At 39.3% G+C, this 19,463-nt stretch overlaps 2 protein-coding genes across 7 annotated transcripts in view; both read left to right on the top strand.

Annotated features, from left to right (window-relative positions):
• Positions 1-540: 540 nt before the first annotated feature.
• On the top strand, positions 541-10,412 carry prtfdc1b (phosphoribosyl transferase domain containing 1b). 3 transcript variants are annotated; one of them, XM_085439625.1, is made up of 9 exons: positions 541-685; positions 907-1,013; positions 2,285-2,468; positions 4,093-4,158; positions 6,916-6,933; positions 9,079-9,161; positions 9,373-9,419; positions 9,538-9,614; positions 9,717-10,412. In XM_085439625.1, exons 1-9 carry the CDS (start codon positions 638-640, stop codon positions 9,762-9,764), a joined length of 678 nt encoding a protein of 225 aa, XP_085295751.1. In that variant the 5' UTR covers positions 541-637; the 3' UTR covers positions 9,765-10,412. The 3 variants fall into 3 exon arrangements, with proteins under 3 accessions (XP_085295751.1, XP_085295750.1, XP_085295752.1); XM_085439624.1 differs by lacking the exon at positions 541-685 and adding an exon at positions 692-818; XM_085439626.1 differs by lacking the exons at positions 541-685; positions 9,717-10,412 and adding an exon at positions 692-818 and having other exon boundaries at positions 9,373-9,450; positions 9,538-9,608.
• Positions 10,413-12,291: 1,879 nt separating this feature from the next.
• arhgap21b (Rho GTPase activating protein 21b) overlaps positions 12,292-19,463 on the top strand; it is a 37,247-nt gene continuing 30,075 nt past the window's right edge. For 2 of the 4 annotated variants that reach the window (XM_085438315.1, XM_085438314.1), the window contains exons 1-2: positions 12,292-12,570; positions 13,511-13,706. In XM_085438315.1, the coding sequence (XP_085294441.1) occupies positions 13,635-13,706 (72 nt within the window). In that variant the 5' untranslated portion in view covers positions 12,292-12,570; positions 13,511-13,634. The remainder of the gene's footprint in view (positions 12,571-13,510; positions 13,707-19,463) is intronic. The other 2 variants (XM_085438317.1, XM_085438316.1) reach the window with 1 other exon arrangement.

Raw genomic sequence — 19,463 nt, 5'->3', positions numbered from 1 at the left:
AAACCACTCAGATTCAGTCTCTGTGTATTTTCCTCTCATGGAAAAACAGTGACAGCAGAATGATATGCATATGTGAAAAACATGGCAATTCAAAATCAACAAATATCAAGCCTTCCGGTGAATACTGATGATTGCATTTCAGAGCTGCTCTCCTTTTTACAGAAGAAGTTTTCAGCTGAAAGACTTGTAACTTTGTAAAAATGATGCATGGTTAGAAAAAGGCAGATTTCATGAAACGATCTCCACGGCACTGCCCGTTCTGAATAATAAAAACATTTAATAAATATATATATTTTTTGTTGCATGATTTTCCTCATGATTGTATGCTGTAGTATACTGTTAGTTTTGGGTATTCTCTCCAACACTGCCCGGTTTTGTGCCAAAAAGTGATCACTTCATTACTAGCCCTTGAACAGGTACACACAGAAAGGTGGGGCCCCATGAAAAGCAGCACTACATGTAAATGTAATGTTAGAGCGCCCCTGCTGGATGGTTGCTGTTTGACAGCGAGAAATGCAAAGTGTTCGGTTTCCTAACATTCCTTCACCCCGATGCTCCTCCTCTCTCCTGTTGGTGCCAACTCCCTCTATCAACTTTCCTGAGACAAAAGCTCCTTTTGTGGCGGTGGAAAAACAACATGGCAGAATTTGCCGTCCAGTCCGAAGGAAGAAGCGAGGGGATTGTGGTAATTAAATTAGGGGGCTGACGGGGAAGGGACAAGTGTCGAAGAAAAGCGTCGCTCGTGTATGGATGCACAATTTGCGCAGGCAGACAACTTTGCGCGCCTTGCAGATTGCTTAAAGTCACATGCGCTTCTGGTGCAAACAAGATAAAACTCGTACCCGCTGTTTTTCTCCTTGTAGTACAGCAGAAACATGATGTTTGCGTTTATCTCCCCCCCTGCAGATTAAAGATGACTGGCCAGGCTACAGTTTAGATCTCTTCAGCTATCCAGCACACTACTCCGGAGATTTAGACTGTGTCATCATCCCGCATGGCGTGATTATGGACAGGTACATGGCTACAACTGGGAAGTCGCTTTCTTTGTTCTTTGATAAAATCGTGCATCAAGGAAGTAATGTTCCCATATGCTTTTGCACGGGGGCTGCATAAAAGCCTTTGTACAGTTTCTGGGGAAATCCAGGGGATATCATGCACAGATTATGCGATATGAACTTGACGGAGGTTTTGGCATGCTTTTATTGAAATGAATCCTGGTAAAGCTTAGAAATTCCCCAAAGAAACAAACAAAACAAATAAAAAACCACAGCTCCCCAATGAAAGCTCAAATCCCACAGTAACTCCCCGCGTGTATTCATACTTTTTTGGTAAAAAGAGAAAAGCCAGCAGGAGTTCAATCATACTTTGTTTTAAATAGTACTTATTAACTTCTGTATGTCTATAAAAGAAATCAGAAAATGAATTTTTAATTAAATAATTAGTGTTTTTGTCACGTGACACAAAGCTTTTTATCTTACTGTAAAACACAAAAGCTCTGTATGTGGGTTTGTTTATGTTTCTGCTACCTGCCGTTACACGATCAGGAGCCGAATAACCAAACTTGGCACACGGGTACATTTTATGCACCTGAAGTTTTTAATCTATTACCGATATCATGACATCATGATGTTTCCCAGCAATCGTCTAACAAAGGTCTAAAATGATCTGTTCTTAATACCCGTGCACTAACAGAACTATGTCAGTTTTATGTAATAACAGTAGTTGTAATTTATATCTACAAAAGAGGTTCTCTGGCAACCAGCTAGCAATGGGCTCAAATCAACCATCTTTAGAATTTACGCACGTAGAACACCTTATGATTATCATTTCATGTCAAACAGCATGAGCGGGCGGAACAGTACTGAAGCATGGGCATGTACTACTATGTATAGTTGTGGTCAGATGTTTAAACAAGTTGCTTAGGCATAGAATAAAAAGTGCAGTAGGAATGTGCGTGCGACTGGCTGAATAAGCGTTTTAGGTGCTCAATTAGTGTCAAAAAGTGCTTTGCCAGTAGTCAGTTTAAATCACATGTGAGCCATCTGTTTTTCTTTCTTATAAAATATTTAAAACATTTATTTAAATGTAGTAAACGGTTAATCAATCAGTTTACCTGTCTTTGCATATTTAACCAGAATTATTCAATATGGTGAAATAATAACACAAAGCTAAACAAATTTAAACATCACATATGGTTGTGGACCGACAGGGATTTCAAAACTGTCTTAACTGACGAGAAAAGAGGTCTTTTAGAGGTAATTCACCTTTTCTTCATTGTACACAGAACAGAACGTCTCGCTAGAAACATCATGGATGACCTGGGGAACCACGCCATTGTGGTCCTGTGCGTGCTGAAAGGAGGTTACCAGTTTTGTGCCGACCTGGTGGACAGGATCAAGGACCTTAGCCACAACTCCAACCGCACAATCCCCATGACGGTACACTTCATTCGTCTCAAGAGTTACTTGGTGAGCTGTTGCCCACTCCAGCAAAGAAAGCTGACAGTTTATCTTGAGTGGCATTTGTGTGAGAAGTGGAAAGCATTTTCACGCTCAAAAGTATCACCTGTGAGTTTAGAGTTAGTCACAAGATGTGTATTATTTTTCATGCATTAGAACATTGGTGTCTTCCTCTAACTTTGCCTTGAAAGTGCTGTTATGATTTGATGTGATTGCTGACAATTTTTTTTAGCTGTGAAGTACTGCTGGTGAGATACCCTCACTGGCCACTTTATTGGGTACACCTTCAAGCTACACAGGGTTAAACTTCTCTGTGGAGAATTATTCCCTGTTCTTAGATGACGAAGGTGGCACCCGGTGTGGTCTTCTGCTGTGACAGCCAATCTGCTCCAGGGTTCAGTGTGATGTGCATACAGATATATCTGAGTTACTGTTGCCTTTCTATCAGATCAATGAAGTCTCTCCTCTGACCTCTGGCATCAACAATGCATCTTCACGCAGAGAACTGGCACTTACTGAATATTTTCTCTTTTTTGGACAATTCTCTATGAACCCTAGAGATGGTTCTGTGGGAAAATCCAAGTAGATCAGCAGTTTCTGAAATACTCAGACCGGTCTGGCACAGTCACAGCCAAGCTATGCTCAGAGTCACTTAATTCCTCTTTTATCCTTATTCTGAAACTCGATTTGAACTTCAGCTGGTCATTTTAACCATGTCTACATACATAAAAGCTTTGAGTTGCTGTCATGTGATTAGTTGATTATATCTGAGTTAATGAGGAATTGAACAGATATACCTCATTAAACAAGTTGAGCTGGTTCGGGCATTGGACTTGCATGCCTCCTAGAGGTGGGAATCACCATACATCCCACGATACAATATTATCACAATACTTAATGCACGATACGATATTATTGCGATTTTTTAAAATATCTGCGAAATTCAGATTCTGTACATAAAGGTTAACTTTATCAATATTCATTTTATCTAATATCAAAGTCTCACACTCAGTCTTTCTCTCATTTCAGTCAGTTTTATTGTTGACAAACTGAACGGTTTGTATTACAGTCTAGTCCAACTTAACTGAATGCAACCATCTGGTACAATTATAGCTATTCTGAACTATGCAATTTGTGAAAACTATGCAGCCCCTTCAGCAACTGAAGAATTTGAAAGTAAATTAAAACAAAATATAAATTTACATTAAATAAAAAAGTTTTAAACTTAATTAAAATAAAACATGTCTTAAATTAAAATAAGTAAACTGTCATGTTTATTGCTGCCAAAAAAAGTTAAACACATTTGGACAGTGAAGGAATGTCAGGATTCTTACTCAGAAAAAGGAGCTGATCAACATGCTCTGAAGTCAGAGCACAAAAACTTTTTTTGTAACAAAATATCGATTTCTGCTGTCCCTGTATCGATACATTATTAGCAAACAAAATATCACGATACTACACAGTATCGATTTTTCCCCCCACCCCTAATGCCTCCTGGGTGAGGTGTTTTTTCAGCCATGTCCAAATGAGATGAAGCTCCAGGATAGACTCAGTGCATTCTTGAGAGATCATATCTCTTATAGATAGATGAATGGATAATTGAAAATATTTCTCCTGTATTTTATGTCCACAGAATGACGAGTCAACAGAGGATCTTCACATCCTCGGAGGAGAGGACTTGTCTTTATTAGCTGGAAAGGTAAGATTTTCATTATCATTGAGACGTCTGAGCCTTATGATGGGCCCTGCTTTTGTAAAAATAGGTAGCATGGAGATGGTGATTGTTGATAGACAGCAGCCTCAAGAGGGCACCCTTCCCTCTAATGTGCTGTTTGCCTCACTTCAGTGAATGAGATCAAAGATGGCAGTTTCTGACACACCTAGCGCTGATCACATGCCAGCTATGACAAAAGGTTTATTCCATTTTATCTCAAGTGAAGCAAAATGTATGGTGTAAATTGGAGGCCATACTGAGTGCGTACCTCGGTAGATCAAGGGGATGACAGATTTACTTAACACAGTCCCTCTTCTACGGCTCGTCGTGTTATCCTGTAATTAGAGATGGTAGCTCACAGAACTCGAGTGTGTGTGCAGGCTGTTGCCAGCCTTTGATAGTGCATGCCACCTAACAAAGGGTCTCAGTGAAACAGTGCAGACTTGTGGTGATGACAGTCACCTTATTATAAAGAGTTGTAAAATCATTTCCAGGATTGGAAATAAGAAAAGCAAAACTTTTAGATGCTTTCATCCTGTTTTCTTGTAAAATACATATATACATAATTGTATATATGACAAAGAAAACATTTTATTTGTTTGTTTACAGCAGGTTAGGAAGGACTCAATCTAACATTAAAGGCCCTGATTACATGACATGTAACTAGTTTGATTTAGAAAGAATAATCAGCACTGATTACAGCATGATGGGGTTCTGTGACGGCAGCAGATCATTCATAGTGCTGAGTGACCACTAGAGGTATTATTAAAGTGAAATTAAACCAAACTAAAACATTTTAGTCAACTAAAACAAAAATAAAAGCAACAAATTAAAAAATATTAAAACTATCTGAAACAATATTGTGAACTTTGAAAACTAACTGAAATAAAATTAAAAGTATAGAGGAAATACCCTTAGTTTTAGGTTGGTAAAAATGTAGTTACAACATGCCTGATGAGGCGTTGATGGATGTCTTTAGATGTCCATGAGACAGTGAGTCAACTGCTTTCAAATGGTTTTGTGTTTTTATTGTAATACCTCTGCTGATTTGCCCAAATCTTGCCTTGGACATGTGCCCACCATACAATGGTGAATACAAAGATGGAAACTAACACTGAAACTAATTCAGACTAAAGTAAAAGTAAACATTTTATACAATAAAAACTAAACTGAAACAAGAAACTAACTGAAAATAAGCAGAATTCAAAACAAAAAATTGAAATAAAAACTAATGAGAAAATATTTGTGTGCTTATATTCAATCTGGAAAGTCCTAAAAGGTTCAAAGACTATTCAGCAGGGAAAGTGGCCTAAATTACACAATTAAAGAAAGAAAGAAAGAAAGAAAAGAAAAAGACAGACAAGATGAGCCTATAGAGAGCACACAGCACTCCTCTTAGCATTAAGTAAATGTGTTTGGCATAACAGAGCATTCAAACCACATTTCTGTTTACTAAATCTGGTTTATTAGAAAAAAATAAATAAATAAAACCGGCCTAAATTCCAATTTTCACCAGAGATTTGAACCATCTCACAATTATGTGAGCTCTGCTGTTCATACCCATATATTTCTTATAAAAGAATCTGTGTACAACCTTTTTGCCAAGTAAGCAGCTTTAACTCCCACTCACACACACACACGTGCACATATCTATGTAAGCATACAGAGGGATGAATCATTAACCGTTACTATGGGAGTTACAAGTCAGCAGTGGTATTTTTAGATAATTAAAGTCAGCTGATATGAACATTCACAGTCATACGCATACCTCAGCAGTACATGCACACAGTAGCCAGGTGCCTAAAACTTGAATAGGATATGAGGTAGTAGGCTTGACTCACTGCTTTCCTCACAGAATCTTTAGTGTGCTTGTGAAATCCCTGAGCTCACTGTGACGTGCTGCTAATTTTTGTCCCAGGTCCTAACAGAATGAGGTGATGCTTTCCAGGAAGAGGTTACCTAATTGTTTAACAGTGTACACATTACTGTTCATTTGCTTTTTGACCTCCCTGAAATGTAGTTTTCAGACAGTGAGCTTTACATATCTTGTATAGCTCATTGCTTTTGCATTTCTCCAGGGTTTAGTGCGCTCTAAATAAATCTGGATGAATAATGATTCCTAAACAAAGCACGACTGCACCCTCGGATGAACCCTTTGTTTAAAAAAGTGGAGTAAACTCCGGCAGTTAGAGAGTTTCACTTTTCATCGTGTCCTAGCTAAGTTGAAGCGAAGCCCAGATAGCGGCTCTTAATAAAGACACTGCCCAGTCGTCTTCAGTTTATTAGACAGACATTCGCAGAATTTCAGCTATTTCTGTGCGACATTCAGGGCAGCGCTGCAGGAACATAGCTTTCCAATCTGGATTAGGATCATTCGTTTAGCTGAATCACTGATATCATAAATGCAAAGAGTCTCGCGGATGTAGTGTATGAAAAAATGTGGTTGGTTTAGCTGATATTGGCCATATTTCAGTACTTCTGCTTTTATTTCAGCTGCAGCCTGATCATTTCCTGAAACATTATTTGTCAGTTGGTTTTGTTTTGCACTTTAGAACACAACAAAGTGTATTTCTCTGTTTATAATTAATTGCTTCTTAAATCACCTCTAAATGGCTTTTGTCTTTTTTTTAAACGTGTGAGTTTTAGTCTTGGAGTAAGTGTGGAGCAGATTATCAGTTTTCAATCAAGAGTAATTGTTTGTTCCTGCCCTCTCTTTTCTCCTCGACATGCTCGCTCCATAAGAATGTTCTGGTTGTGGAGGTGAGTCAGCCATGTTTTTGCTACTCTGCTTTTCCCCGTGTTCACCAAATGGACCTTATTGTGTTCCTTGTTGTTGTTGTTGTTGTTGATGATGATGTTTTCCAGGTCAGGAAAACTCATTTAAAATTTTTATCTTCTTCTTGAAGGTCCTGAATTCAACATGAGGACACTTTTTAATTGCCTGACCCATATTTGAGAAACCAAATAGATTTATTGCTTTGTGTGTGTGTGTGTGTGTGTGTGTGTGTGTGTGTGTGTGTGTGTGTGTGTTTTAACTAACATCATTGAAAATCTTGCCTTGCCCTACATACTGGAATAGGTGCACTGCAAAAAAATAAAAAGGAAATGTAGGCCTGCAGTCATCATCGTGGGCATTCATGATACTTACTGTAAAAAGATTGTAGGAGTAAACATTTTGAAACAGCTCCCTTTAGTCAGTGCACAACTGTGTGTGACAGGGAACTCGCAATCTGTGGCCGCTTCAGCTTTAAGTAATATTAAAATCTTTATTGTGTGTCAACGTCATCGGGATAAAGCAAGATGGAAAGACTTAGCGTCTCATAAAAACCAATACATTACATCAGGTGCGTCACATTGTACAGGAAGTAACAGAGTTAAAAGGAAATAAAAAGTCAAAATCAGGAAAGGCTCTAAGGAGGTCGATGACTCAGCCGACAGGATTTCCACAGGCAGAATTTTCCATATTTATAAGACATAGATACTGCTGTGTACTTGTTATGCAATTGCATTTTTAAAAAGACAACCTTGTCTTAGTTTTGACTTGTGCAGTGGGTTGGTCAGTAAAAAACCCTTTTTGCTATCAGTATTGTAAAATGGCAGTCATCACTCCATGGTATTTACAAGGGGTAAAATACAAGCACTGATAGATAGTAATGACTTTAATACTAACGCACTGAAACACACAAGGTTACAAAATGTTTCACTAGATACGAGAGAGATAGGAGAATACTTTAAAGAAGTGTACATATCCCAACAAACAGTACCTACAAATACACACAGGTACCGATTTTCAGTGATATCAACTTTAATATCAGGAAATTAACTAAGCGTATATATATTTTCTTCCTCTCTTTTTTGCCATATTTTTCAAGTAACCTGTGTTTGACAACAGCATAATAAAACTGGAAGTTCTGTTTTTTGTGCCCCCCCCCCACCTCCCATATGGCCACCCCTATGAAAAAATTCTGGAGACGCCCCTGCGTGGAGCAGTTAAAAGACCCGGATCAGGTGATCAGAGATCAGGTGATATAACACCTCAGCAGGCCATGCAGGGCTTTGTGATTGATAAAAATCTGCAGTGTGGTCTTAGATGACTGGATGAGCTTAGAGACATGAGATTCAAAACTCAAACACCTGTCAAAAGTAATACCAACGTTTTGAGCACAGGATTTGGCATTATTGGCAAGTGCAGCCAATGTAGTGACTGACCTCTGTATAGAAACCCCACTTTTACCAGGACTGTGATAATAAAGTATTTATAAAGCATTCACTGTGGTAGTGAGAGGCTCTTGAGCTGACTTGACAGAAAACAGATCATACTACATCATAATAGTTATTTTGTGTAAGGAATTTAAATATGGGTCATTTAATTTAAATGAAATGAGAGAAGGAAACAAGCAAAGTGCATTTAAAAATAAGTAAAATAGGTTTTAAAATCTTAAATTCCTGCAGTATTATAATTAGGCTAAGGCTGTTAGTCTGTTCTGGCTCATATTCAGTGACAGATGAAAAATGTGTGAGGACAGTCACACATTTCACATATTTGTAGTGCGTACTGACCAGCGGCACACTGACATGATCGAGCGTACTGTTGTGGCTTTGGTTCGCCTCAGCGTTTGCCTACATCGTAGAGCAAGAGGTCAGATGACGTTTTTTTTTTTTTTTTTGATTGAATATCACATGTTTGTGTTTAAATTCCTCTTTTCAGTGAATTCAAGTAATTCCTAGTGAATGCTTGTAAACAGTTGCGTAATTTGAGTACAGTGTGACACTGACTGCACTTAGTTTCTGTATCACTTCTAGTCCAGAGAAAGAAGAATTGAGTTTTTGTTCTTTTTTTTTCCTCACTGCCATGTTATTACTTTCTCAGTCCAGTTTCTACATCTTCCACCCCCACCCTCACAGGGCATTGTAGGCACCGGAAAGACGATGAAGACTCTCCTGAAGCACGTCGAAGCCTTCGGGCCCAAAATGATCAAAGTAGCAGGGTAAAGCCGCCAAACAAAACCAGCTCAATTTCCTGCTTTGCGAATCACTGTTTTCCCCTTTCAGTTGAGACACACACACAGACACACAGAGAGGCAAAGACTAACATTGTGATGCAGATCTCAGGTACCGCAGGTTTTTTTGAAGTGACGCTGTCTCCTGAGACGGTTTGAGTCGGCTGTTGTAAATAATGTCTGCTTTTGTTTCCCTCAGATTGCTGGTGAAGAGAGTGCCGCATAGCTCAGCATGTGTTCCTGACTGTACGTACCTGACCAACCCTTTTATGGCTCAGTGAGTCATTCACAGTTAAAAAAATTGTTGCATTTGCCGAGTCCCAAACTATTGGAAATATTTGCCTTTGTCGTTTTGTGCTTTCAGATGTCGGCTTTGAGATACCCAATCGTTTTGTGGTTGGATATGCTTTAGACTACAATGAGTATTTTAGAGATCTCAGTGTAAGTCAGTGTCTGGCTTCTTTCTTTCTTTCTTTTTTTTTTGACGACTGTATTGGGAATCCAGTAACACAATAAAGACCTGTGCTTTGGTGCTTCTTTTAGCACATTTGCGTGATCAGCGACACCGGGAAGATGAAATATAAGATTTAAAGAGAGGGCCGGCGATAGAGGCGACTGTCGAGCAGATGTCATCGGACAGCAAGCCCAGACACTTCCTGTGAGATGCCATTGACTTACAGCTGCTATGGTGACATCTGATCCCAATCATGCCTGCGTTGTTATAACATTCCTGGTTCCGAACATGTTAACATTTTTAACAACACACACTGCAACATTTAACTGGAGATTTGAACACAAAAAGCGCATGCTTGAGGATAAGTCGGAGCTTTGTTGCTTTGACACAGGTGATTCAGGTTTAAAACGTGTAGTGTTAAGTGGGGGGAATGCTGTTCTAACTCTATATCTAAAGCATCCAATCATCCCAGGTGTACTGCTTCTTTTATGAAATGTAAAGCATTCAATAACCACTGCATGTGAGGAATACCAACAAAACCTAAAATGAAAGGAAGTTGGGTTTTTTTTTATTTGTTCTCCACCTGTGCGATGCCTTTTTAAAGTTTCATCTGATTTTCCATCACTTTTAACACACAGGGGAGAAACAGTTCAAGTCTTGTCAACACTAAGTGCCATTACTACCTCCTTTGTGTGTGTGTTTGCTTGTTTTTTCACTTGCTGTAGAGTACTTTTGTCATTTCTCTGTATCAGTTTATGTTCTAACATACAATAAAATGTTTTTTTTAAGATTTCTGCATTCTACTATTAATGTTCCCACATGATTTTATGAATGAATGTTTTTAGTACTAATTGATTTACAATGGTTCCTTGGCTGAGCTATGAATATAAAGAAGACCTTGTGTAATATGTTTCTTAGGCTGATGATATACAAAAGGGGCTTGGAGTCTTTTTCTTTTTTTCATATGTCTTTTTAATGGTGTTGAGCTTCTCTTAATTTTATGGAAAACTGGCACCTATATAGGCCCTGAAGTAGCAAAGCTTTAAACCAAAAGCATCCTGAAACATCAGGTTGCCATTGTTTTGTTTTAAAAAGGGGGTTTTAACTGTAAGTGAACTTACAAAATGAACAAAAGAGAGCTCGTTGTGCTGAGCTGCTGTGCTCTTTGTATGCACTTGACATGTGACTCCCTTTGCTTAAGCACTGAGCACAACGTGCCATAAAGAAAACCATCTCTTGGGACAGTGAATAGACTTTGCCTTTTTGACTCACCAGACCTCCAACAGTGATAAAGTAAGAGCTACAACTGAATTACATTATTGCAACCCCTAAATTTGTAGTCAGTACTTTTTACAGTAGTGGAAGAAGTAGTCTGATCTTTTTCAGAAGCAAAAGCAGCAATGCACCACTGTAAATATTCACAATTACAGAAAAAGTTCATGTATAATATCTTACAATTGGATGTCAATAGCATTTCTCAGTTTACTATGGACCAAACTTCAATATAGTTGTAATATTTTAAAGCGGGGGTGTCAAACTACCTTTAATTAACAGGCCACATTCAGCCCAATATAATCTCAAGTGAGCTGTGTAGTCCAGCTAAACAAATGCACAAAAACCTTTTAATATAAATGTGTGTGACATAAATATGTGTTTATATCAGCATTACATGTCTGAAAGAATTAGTGCAATTTCAGCACTATGGGTGCATGGGTGCTACATGTGCATTACACATCACATTGTAATAAAAAAAATGTTTTTGGATCTAAATAACTACAGGCTTTAGTGCAGCTGACTTTAATGGAGGCTGAAATGAGTGATTTCTCCAGAATTACAAAGTCATACAAACGGAAACTAAAAATAATTGAAAAAAAAAAACCCCAACATTTACAATACACAATAATAAACAATATAGTTATTTAAAAAAAAAATTAAAATGAAGTTAACAGTACAATACTGGTACTGTGTAAGAGAAAAGCTCAAATTGCATTAATAAATAATATGTACACCATAAATCTAAGAAAAACAGCTGCTTGAAGATATAATGCTAAGTATTTAGGTTTTATATCAATTTTCAGAGCTGATATATCCCACTTGGACCCACTGAAAGTAGAACCGGCTGGACAGGACAGCTTTGTGAAATTCTCCTCCCTAACTGACCTCTGTAACAAAAGCTGCCAGTCCCAGGAACAGGTGGCTCCTTATGTTGGAGAGGCATAAAAGGGGCATTTGTCAGGGGCCCGAGAATCCGAGCACTTATTTCAGTCTGCAGCTAAAGTGCAGCGAAGGAGTGTCCATTTATTGTTAACTATCTGCTTCGTGGATAAGATGAAAGAAAAGATTTTATGCTGTGTGGTATGTGTGAAATCACCACTGCCCTCCACATTACTAGCTCAGCTCGACCTCACTTTGAACCGGGGCATGTGACTCCTCGTTCACCCTTGCTGTGCGTATTAAACCAAAACCACGACGAGTTTTTGAACGGCTTGAATTGCGGATTTGTTACACGATGCATCTTTTCATCTTCTCCCCTGTTCTCCCGGGAATACTGCTCTAATAGTTCACGGGAACGGTTAAAAAAAACGCCACCGTTTACAAGCGCAGATACAAGCTTATTGTAAACTCGCGCCTCATTGGCCCGGTCAAATACAACCCCGCTCCTGATTGGCTGATAGTGTCCTGTTGACCGAAGGTGGACTCCCAGAGAGTCGGGAACAGTGGAGGCACAAAAAAAAAAAAAAAAAATTCCGAACTGCACCATGCGCCTCCACTGAGTAGGTTTGGATTAATCACCGGAAAGTCGTTTGTACTCAGACTCTATTAAATTATGACAACGCCCTCCACACTGGACCATACACGATATGTTTGTACTTTTTCTGTGGATTTTTATGGATAAGCATCGCCGTCGTTGACAGCCTGTAATGACGCTTCTCAACTACACAGGTAACTTTGTTTTAACTCCAACCGTTAGCATGGAGGCTAACTGTTAGCAGCCTGTTGCCGCAGTTTGCTTGGTTGTCGCTTTTGCCCACTTTGCTAGTTTTACAGGGAGCTTCCATAAACACGCAAAAGGGGCAGCAGTGCCTCGTGTGGACGTTTGGACCGCTTTTATTGTGGTATTTTATGTAAAGTAACAAAGGGAAAAGCTTCTTTTGTTGAGCGCTCGGGAACAACAGCTCGGCATGCTCCCTTCGTGTCTCATTTAAACATCGATTTCAATCAAGTGATTGAAATCCATCCTCTAAAAAGCACAAACGTCGGCTTTGTCGTGAAACACAAACGGCAAATAAAGCTCGTGTGTTTTTATTTTGTAAGAAATAGTTTCTGTGGGGTTTCGTGTCTCAATTTTGAATGCGACGGACATATTTCGCCCAGCCTCCCGACAGTCCCCAGTCCACTTGTTGCTGGCTATTCAGTTAATGCACCGCTGGCTCTCCACGTTGTTGTGCTTTACGCTGGTTATAGTCCTGGTGTTGGCTACTACAACATTGTTAGACTTCATTAAGTTAGTTAAAATGAATTATTATTACAGTTGACTGTCAAATTAAGTTTGTTCTACCTTTTTATTATGTGCCGTCACATAGTATTACCCTGAATCAGCCTGTTTTCAAGCACCTGAGTGTGAAGCTCTCCAAGGATGAGACACAAAAACAGCATTTAGAAGTAGCGTTTGGTTAGGACCCTGTTGCATAATGCTGATTGTCTAGAATTAATCACGAGTGGTCTGCTATTATAAACAACCAAGGTATTCATTCATGTTGTTTGTACAGACTCTTGGAGTAGTGTGAGATGTAATTGCTGTGCAGCTGATTCCTAAATCTGCCTTTGAATTCATTTTTTTAAATGCACTAAACACATATGTCATCTCATATCTCTCAAACAGATGGATTAAGAAATCCAGCAAGTATGGAGGTGTGAATCGGATTGGAGCATTTTTTTTAACATCCTGGTGGAGCTACATTTTTCATGTGGTGCTTTACAGACATCAGCATTTTAACTGAAGCTAAATGATGGCATCACGGTGGGTTCCTTCTTGTGAAGACGATGAGAGGCAACGAGCAAGATCTTCTTTCTGTGAGGTGAGTATGAGTCAGACTTCTTTAAAGTCCTGAAATGTGTTAAATGCTGATGACAAAAGGGATTTCTGTGGCCAACTGATTGCAGTTTCAGTGTTATCCCACCTCCTTCAGTTTGGTTTTGGGTGGGGGTGGGATTTGTTTGACACCAAGTACCAGCTGTTTGTGTTTGTAGCAACCCCTGCTGAATTCTTTTGCTCTTTATGTCAACAACGTGCCTCTTATCTATTCTTGTCATAAATATGCCCATCAGATTTTTGTTTCTTTTGAGTGCTTCAGATTTTTCTCAACTAAGATTGGCTGTGGTAGATGAACAGATCAAAAGAACAGGTTTTGGTTACAACATTTAATCAGATTTGAAATTATAATCAAACTCAAACGATGGTGTTTATTCAAGACCCGTCTTTCAGATTTTTAAGCTGTGACCCCTGTACCAGACAGGACACCATCTGCTCCTCTGAAAGCTTGCAGCCTGAATGAAGACCTTTATACTGTAATAAAGTAGGTAGCAACTGGGACTCTTTGAAATGAAAGGGCACCTATTTATAGTCTGTAGTTTTCTTTGATTTCCTCCATTGCCTTTAATCTAATATTCAGCTTGTCATTTAAGCCTCCCAAGTTTGCATGATCACCATCCCTAAATGAGGGACATACAGGTGATTATGTTGTTACTTTAAACTAGGTAGATGTGCTGAATTTGATTTTTGTATCTCAGACTCAGGGCAGCAGATAATGCCTAAAAAATTATAATGAATCAATTACAGAGTAATAGAGTTGGTTTTCCGGGGTTTCTTTTTCTAATTTATTCACAGGGATGAGGTTTTTTTGTTTGTTTTTTCCTAAGAGGCCTGAAATTAAAATTTCTGGATCAACCAGCACACCACATACTAGCGCATTCACTGTTGAAGCTCATTCAACAGACACAGCCTTAGCTGCATCTCACTGTCACAGCTAAGAAAACAAACTTAGATGATGTGCTTACCTTTTGTTATTTCAGCCATCTGGATACATGCTTGCCACTACTACACTCATTTAATGAATGAATAATACAGCATGAGAGAAAATAGACAGTTCTTTTGCATAGGATCCCAGAAACCTGTTTGTGAATACTTTAGTAAGTGTTGATGTGCCATGAGGGAAAGCCACAGCATAGTGCCGTGAGAGGAAATCCTCCTTTTTAGCACTCCCTCTAATAAGACTACCACACAAACCAATTCATGTGCTAATTTTGAGCCGGAAACCCCCTGGAGTCTCTGGTTCAGGGATTTTCTGGAAATGATGACACTGGATTTAATTAATGACCTAAGAATTTTCCTAGGCGGATTTTCACTTTCTCTTAGTATCTTAAAAGAGCGTGCAATGGCTGCAGTCGTTGGGAATCAAGAAAATCATTTGGATACAAGACTTGTATATTAATTTAGAGAAAGCATGTCACTGTTGGTGTTCTTGGAATTACATCAGGGGGACGGGAGCTGGATCTGGGGGTGGGGGAAAAGTCTTTCTCACCCACCCTTGCTTAATTCTTTACTAGTCTGTCCTGTTCTTTTAAAGTTTTCTCATCCGTTATAACTATTAGACATGTGGAAAGTGTTTATAGTGAATACTGTGAAGCAGACGCTTAAAAATGGAGGAAAAATATCTGTTATTTGAATCAAGAGTTTGATTGGTGGCATTATCCTCCTCCACACTGGAGTGTCTGTCTGCTTTATCAGCTGAATAGTGCGTGGTATTCAGACATTGCAGCTGAATCCAAATAGCAGACAGCCCTTCCTCTGCTTGGATTTCAGACATTCATTTAGCGGCACAGTGCTGCTTAGTGCTGATGAGTGTGCTGTTGTGTGATTATGTGTGTTTTAGGAATTTCTATATTGGCCTATGGTGTTTACTAAATCAAACTCTATTGTATGGGTTTTCCCCCCTACAGCTTCTGTATGATGAATGCCTTTTTCACGATGGATAATTCCAGCTTTTCATTCTCTAGTAGAACAACAGAAATGAGAGTGGTTGGAACTGGATTATTGTTTTGGATGATGAAGCATGATCCATATTTAGCACCGTAGGAGACCATTGACAAACAGACTTCCCCTGTCACCACAACCCTGGCTTCATTAAAGCTCAGTGTTTATCTGATTTAGGCTTGCTGCCTTTTTACAGAACCCTCTGCGCAGGCATCGTATGGTTAACTGATGGCAATCGGAAGGGAAAATTGACCTTCAATTGGATAGAAGTCGTCTGTTACTTCCTGTTGCGTTATGATTGTGTCTGCAGCGTCTCACGAGAGAACATACGAGATGGGCTGTGTGATTCAGTTTTTCCTCACTGTGTTGTAAAACATCTATGTCTACACATGGAAAACTGTGTGACATGCTCTGTGTCTTGTTCAAACAACTAAGAAAGATTACAGATGGTTACAGACAAATCCAATAAGAGGGGATATTTTCCTTTTTAACAACTGCTCACTAAATCATTTTGAAAGCAAAGTGCCCGTTACACATGTCCCAGTGTTTTTGGTCCAAAACCTAAAATATAGGCAGTTCTATCAAATATGTTAACATGTTATTCGTTTACAGTAGCTTGTATTTTTAGTAAAATTTGTGAGATAATGCCAGTGTTTTTGACATGTCTGCTCAGAAAACAAGTGGCATCAGTAATTTCACCCATTGAGGAGAATGAAAAATTAAAGCAAATGATCCTGCAGAGAACTGAAGTATCACTACAACTCCTTGGTGCTGAGCTTTTTTGAAATTGTCTTTTTTTTTTTTTTTAAATAATTCACTGCTAGTCTTTCGCGTATGCAAAGAGGCTTCTCCGTGCCCTCTGGGGTTTCAGTAACGATCAACAGAAAGTATGTTCAAAATTACAACCAAGGGGTGGGCTTACAGCTGCTGAGCAAGACTGTTTATTTACCAGCTTTAATGTTTATAACAGCAGCATTGTATGACAAACTCATACGGGATGTAACAGGATTTCTTTCAGAAAAGTTGTTAATGCTGGCACGTTCGACCAGCACAGTGTGGACTAATGAGGATATTAAGCTTTATAAGACAACGAGATAAGACAATGGTTGTGCCGTGATTTTTTTTTTTTTCCCTTTTTTTTGAGTGTGGGGTATATTTTTTAAAATTTTTAATTATCACTCAAAGAGAAACCAACAGTATGTCTTGTCTTGGTTTTTTTTTTTGGGTGGTTTTTTTTGGGTGGGGGGGGGGGGGGGTTCTCTCTCTCTCTCTCTCTCCCCCCCCCTTTTCACATTGTGCAAAACTTCTATGTGCCCTCTTTCACAGGTGGTGCTCTCTGCTGCTGACAGAGCAGAGTAGATTCAGATAGACGTGTTCTTGCAACAGGCGAGTAGGATCTCTGACAGCGGTACAGGAGATGGCTTGTCCCAAAAGTTGCTCGTTTGGTTTCTAGTTGTTTTTGTTTATAAAAGATTTCTAGAGAGATTTCTATGAGAGGTGACTAATTATACTGATAAAGTAGCTAAGCTGACAACAGTGAGAGGTGAAGGAAAGAGGATCACTGCTGTGAGTGAGGGGGTATCAGGTGCCAAGGTGAGATGGCATTTCCACATTTTAAAACAACAGAGATCAAATTACTGCTCAACAAACCAGAAGTCAAATGTGTGCTAGTAATGGAGTACACCTCGGCCTGAAGGAATGCCATTTGGGTTTTATGTGACACTAAGACTACGTCCACACTAGCCCGGATAGATGTGAAAACGGCATTTTCGTCTGAAAACGCTCTGTGTCCACACTAGCGTTTTCAGTCGTTTTCACAGAGTTGTGCGTCCACATTGAAACGGCCAAAAACGCTTACATTCCAGTCCTGCGCTTTCACAAAAGCGAGTGAGAATTAAAGAATTTGAAGAAAAGCTATCTGTACAAACTGATATTAATCATTTTTAGGGCTGTCAAAATTGAGAGCAGTCAAAACAACTGCTGTATAATGCACTCTGCTATCTTTGTTTAATTGGTCACATGACTGCATCACATGACTGAAATGCGTCATCGTCTTAGAAAGCCTGCGTTTTCGAGTGTCCGCAACGGGACAGCTCCGTTTTGAAATGTATGCGTTTTCAAGAGCGTTTTCAAAACGCTGTGTTTTTCCTTGGGGAAAGCGCCGTCTCAGTGTGGACGGGAGGCCAAAACGGAGAGAAAACAATGCGCTTTCAAACAAAAATGCATTAGTGTGGACTAGGGCTGGGCGATATATCGAGTTTTTTAAAAAATATCGATATATTTTCATACGAGATATAAGATGTGACAATATCGTTTATATCGATATAGTCTATGTTACGTTATAATTATACTTGTGGAGCCGCAGGTTTGCCTCTCTTTCGTCCACTTTTGTCTCTACGCAACGTTACTCGGCCTGGCCTCTCCTTCACTGAACACAACTCCGCCTCCCCCATAGCTTCACCTGCAGGCAATGACAAGATGAAAGCGGAAAATCTCCGTTAGCGAGTTACCGTGCGTGGGGCTGGACGGCGTCAACGTGTTAGCGAGCTAACCGCGCTAACGAGCTAACCGCGCTAACGACATGCAGCCAGGAGGGGCTGCATGGCCTAAAATCCTTTCATTTTCTCAAAAATCGACAGTGCGCTTTATGTATGAATTCTGGTTGTGCTTACTGACCGCGAACCGATTTTATGTGGTACACAGCGCTCAGCAATCTGTCAAAAAATGTTTTAATATGACTTTGCTAAGCTACGGAGCTGCACCACTTGATGGATTGTCGGAGGATTACGGCTAACGAGGAGGAGCCTCGCGGAGTGATACGTACTGTGTGTGTATAAGGACCACAAATGGCACCTGTTCAGAGACGTGGTGCAGCTGTGAAATCTGTCTCTTTGTTATTATGCTCAGCGTCTATTAGTTTACATTTTGACTGCACAATTGTGAGCTTTTTGTTATGCACAAAAACAACATTGTTTTCTTTTATTTATGGACCATGATTATTTAATAAATGCTGATAATTTATTTTTGAGTAATTTCTTCATGTACATCTACGCTGTATGTAAATAAAAGTGCCCGTGTGACATCTGGGACACAGTGTGACTAAGAACTCTCTTTTTGTTCTTAACTTATGGCTTTAAAAAAAAATCGAGATATATATCTTATATCGCCATCCAGCTAAAAAATATCGAGATATGAATTTTGGGTCATATCGCCCAGCCCTAGTGTGGACGTAGCCTAAGGCAGTACAGAGAACGGTTTCACTGATGATTTGCACCTCTGTTTAAGTAAAATTCAGTGTAAATCTTTTCTTTTATTGTCAGTAATTGATTTAAAACTGTGAGATGTGGGCTGCAAACTTGTTTTTTGTTTGTTTTTTTTACTTTAAAATTTTTGGGGAACTACTGTACTGAACGAAGCTTCAAAAAGGTAATTTTTTTTCCAAACCACACAGATCTGTGTCAGCATACGGGAAAAAAAATCCCACATAAATGGCATTCAGTCATTTCCTTCTCATCCATATGTTACAAGTAGAAGTGTGGCGTGCAGAAAATGCACCACGTGTCTGTGTAGACTGTAGACTGAGTAATGATACTTCTCCTAACCTTGTCCTGCAGTACAAGGCTGGAACGCCCAGTGCTCACCAGTGGCTCTCTGTATCATTATCTTAGGCTTTTCACAGCTAAGTGCTTGGTTTGGATGGGATGTGGTGTAGAATTTAGCAGCCCACAGAGAACTATGTTTCCTCACATTTGAAGGTTATGTGAAAGCTGATGTCATGTGGTGCATGTAATGTCTGATTTGG

Source organism: Copadichromis virginalis, linkage group LG18, assembly GCF_057382275.1.
Source record: "Copadichromis virginalis isolate Kocher_CV1m ecotype Utaka linkage group LG18, C_Virginalis_male_GT1.1, whole genome shotgun sequence".
Taxonomy (NCBI): Eukaryota; Metazoa; Chordata; class Actinopteri; order Cichliformes; family Cichlidae; genus Copadichromis; species Copadichromis virginalis.
Note: the sequence above shows the minus strand (reverse complement) of the source record. Positions and strands in the feature narration are given on the sequence as shown.